This window comes from Apaloderma vittatum, unplaced genomic scaffold (assembly GCF_000703405.1).
Source record: "Apaloderma vittatum isolate BGI_N311 unplaced genomic scaffold, ASM70340v1 scaffold26258, whole genome shotgun sequence".
Lineage (NCBI taxonomy): Eukaryota > Metazoa > Chordata > Aves > Trogoniformes > Trogonidae > Apaloderma > Apaloderma vittatum.
Window position 1 is genome coordinate 911 of NW_009730586.1, and position 3108 is coordinate 4018.

Sequence of the window (3108 nt, forward strand, 5' to 3'; positions counted from 1 at the left end):
CAACCCGTCAGACATCGCTTCCCCTGCCCCAGCCTGGAGTTTATCTCCAAGCAGGGGGACGCAGAGGGTGACATCCCCTAGGGTGTCATTGAAAAAGGGTCTCTGTCTCTTCACTCCTTACACCAGGACCTGCTCCCTGAATACAACATCCCAGCGGCGCTGCACTGGGGCAGGAGCCCTCCAAGGCTCCTCTGGGGACCCTGGGGCCCCTCACGATGTCCCTGTGCATCTGGTACTCACTCGGCGTCCTCCAGGGGGACGCAGAGGGTGACATCCCCTAGGGTGTCATTGAAAAAGGGTCTCTGTCTCTTCACTCCTTACACCAGGACCTGCTCCCTGAATACAACATCCCAGCGGCGCTGCACTGGGGCAGGAGCCCTCCAAGGCTCCTCTGGGGACCCTGGGGCCCCTCACGATGTCCCTGTGCATCTGGTACTCACTCGGCGTCCTCCACAGCCACCGGGCACTTGTACTGGGCAGTGTTGAAGAGGCAGATGTCGGCGTACTGGCGCACTGGGGTGAGAAATGGGGAGATGGGGGTCAGGCAGGGCCCTCGTGGTGACAGGGACAGCAGCCAGGTGGGGCGAAGCCCCATTCCTCACCTGAAATTTTGATCTTCTTCACCGTCTTGTTGGTGTTGTTGGTGACGTGGACGTTGACGCTGATGGGCTCTCCGTGGTAGTAGATCTGTGGGGAGCGAAGGACGGTGAGGTCCCCATCTCCACTGGGGTTGCCCTCCCCCAGGTCCTCACCCACCTCCTTGTCCAGGGACGCCTCGAGGTGCAGCGGTTTGTCCGACATGAGGAACTGACGGGTGGTTTCTGCCATGGGCTGGGGGCCGGGTCGCTCTGGCGCGTACTGGACCTTACGGATCACCAAGCGCACCGAGTTCCTGTGGGGAGACGGCGAGAGGAGAACCCACGCGTCCAGCCGCCTGCAGGCAGCTCTGCCCACACGCTGTCCTCCTCCTTGGCCCCTTTCGGGGCTAAATCCCTCGTCTTCTGCTCCGCTGGGTCAGAAGGATGTCATGGGAGGTCACCTGGGATGCGAAGGGGCAGCCCCATGGCCGTGCCCGGCCGCCTGCGTGGCCCCACAGCAAGGTTTGGCTCCTTGTTTGCAGCACATTGGTGGGTGTCTCCATCCCAACCCTAGAACATCCCTCACCCATCCCTACACTGGAAAGCATCTTCATTCTCCTGGACAGCACCTCCATCCCAGCCCTAGCCTGGAGAACATCTTCATCCCAGGCCCAGCCTGGAGGACATCTTCATCCTAACTCCAGCCCCAGTCTAGTAAACTTCTCTGTCCCAGCCCAACTGGAGATGACATCTCCATTACTCAGCCTAGAGGACATTATCCCAACTCCAGACCCAGCCCAGGCATCTTCATCCCAAGCCCAGCCTGGAGTTCATCGCCATCCCAACACCATCCTGGAGTTCATCTCCATCCCAACACCATCCTGGAGGACATCTCTGACCCAGGCTCAGCCTGGAGGGCACCGCTGTCCCAGCACCAGCCTGGAGGACATCTCCATCCCATTCCCATCCCACCCACTGCAGGCAGCAAACTGGGGTCACCCCCTTTTCCCACTGCTGGGTCATAGGCCCGGAGAGCATCCCGAGGCTGTTGCTCCCACCCAGCCTGGATGAATCCTCTCCACTCACCTCTTGTGGATTTTCTCCTCCAGGTTCTCCGCACAGAAAGCTTTGACCTCGTAGTCCACACCACAGGCCTGGAAACCAGGAGGGAGCAGAGGAGGAGGCAGAGAAACCCCTTTGAACACCCCCCACACACCCAAGAGGTGACACCAACCGATGGCTGGTCACCACTGCTCGGTGGCACAAGGACGGGTGGACCTCACCTTCCCCGTGTCCTCCGGACCCGGCTGCAGCGTGACGGAGCAAGGCAGGTTGGGGGGGATCTGAAGGAGAAAGGGGCGGGGTTAGGAGATGGGATGGGACCCCACCATCCCCGAGACACCTTCTAGCCCTGGAGACCCCGTGGTATCCCCTGGCCAGCCACAGGGACAGGCGCCCGCATCCCCTCCCGGCGCCACCCCCACAGAGGAGCCGGGGTTTTCCCAGGGCCGCCAGCATTTCCCCCGGGAAGGATTTCCTCATTTTCCTAATTGCATTTCCTAACCGCACAGTGCCCTTTTCCTTCTGGCTCTCTTTCAGCTCCGAATCCTTCCCGAGACGCAGCTTGGCCTCTGCACACCCAAACCTCAAAGGATTACAAAAATCCACGGGGTTTGGGGTGGGGTTTTTGGTTTGGGTTGGTTTTTTTTCCTTTTTTTTTTTCTTTTTAATCGGGAGGTTCCCCACAGAATACTGTTCTCCCCTGAGCCTGGTAACATCCATATCCTTCTCCTAAGTTTACCCATCTGGACCCTGCTGACTTTCTCGGTGAACTCCAAGAAGCTGTAATAGGGAGCGAAAGCAAAGCAGCGAGGGCGCATGAGCACAAAATTGGGGGTCCACCCCACCACACACCTCATCCCCTGCTGGAGGTGCCCAAGCCCTGCTTTGCTTTGTGGGAATCCTGCTCAGGGCACGCACCCCGTGCCTCAGTTTCCCCACTCACCGCCGTTATTTGCTCCCAATCCACCAACAAAAGCTGCACCTTCCTCGTGGGGGGCAGCACCTCAACCCCAACAGAGACGCCGATGTCCCCAGAGATGGGGAGGTCACCATCCCCTCCAGCAGCAAGAGATGAGCACCCAGGAGTGTTGTCACCCGCTGCCACCCTACCTCGAAGGTGAAGGGGTAGGCATGCTCGCCCAGCTTCTTGATCAGCCGCTCCTGCAGCCGCGTCAGGGGTTTCTTCTCCTCGGGCACCGGGGGGAAGGCCTGGGTGTTGGCCACAAAGAGGTCCTTGCGGAAGGTCAGCCCCAGCACGTCCAAGTCCTCGCGGCCGTAGCGGAAGGCGCAGGTCAACGTCACGAAGACTGGGGAGGGCGACAAGGGGAGGAGGAGGTTGGTGGCGGGGCGGCATCACGGTGTGGTAGCATCGTGGCACGGAGGTTTAAGGGCACGGTGGCATCATGGCACAGAGGTTTCGTGGAGTGGTGGCATCACGGCACGGAGGTTTCGTGGAGTGGTGGCATCA

The 3108-nt window shown here is 60.2% G+C and overlaps 1 protein-coding gene across 1 annotated transcript in view; it reads right to left on the reverse strand.

Annotated features, from left to right (window-relative positions):
* LOC104278019 (beta-arrestin-1) overlaps window positions 1-2947 on the reverse strand; it is a gene marked incomplete at its 5' end in the record, with an annotated part of 3374 nt that extends 427 nt beyond the window's left edge. Inside the window, 6 exons of the mRNA XM_009874861.1 lie at window positions 441-513; window positions 603-687; window positions 757-892; window positions 1665-1732; window positions 1862-1921; window positions 2751-2947. Coding sequence (XP_009873163.1) covers window positions 441-513; window positions 603-687; window positions 757-892; window positions 1665-1732; window positions 1862-1921; window positions 2751-2947 — 619 coding nt within the window. The remainder of the gene's footprint in view (window positions 1-440; window positions 514-602; window positions 688-756; window positions 893-1664; window positions 1733-1861; window positions 1922-2750) is intronic.
* Between the last annotated feature and the right edge of the window lie 161 nt (window positions 2948-3108).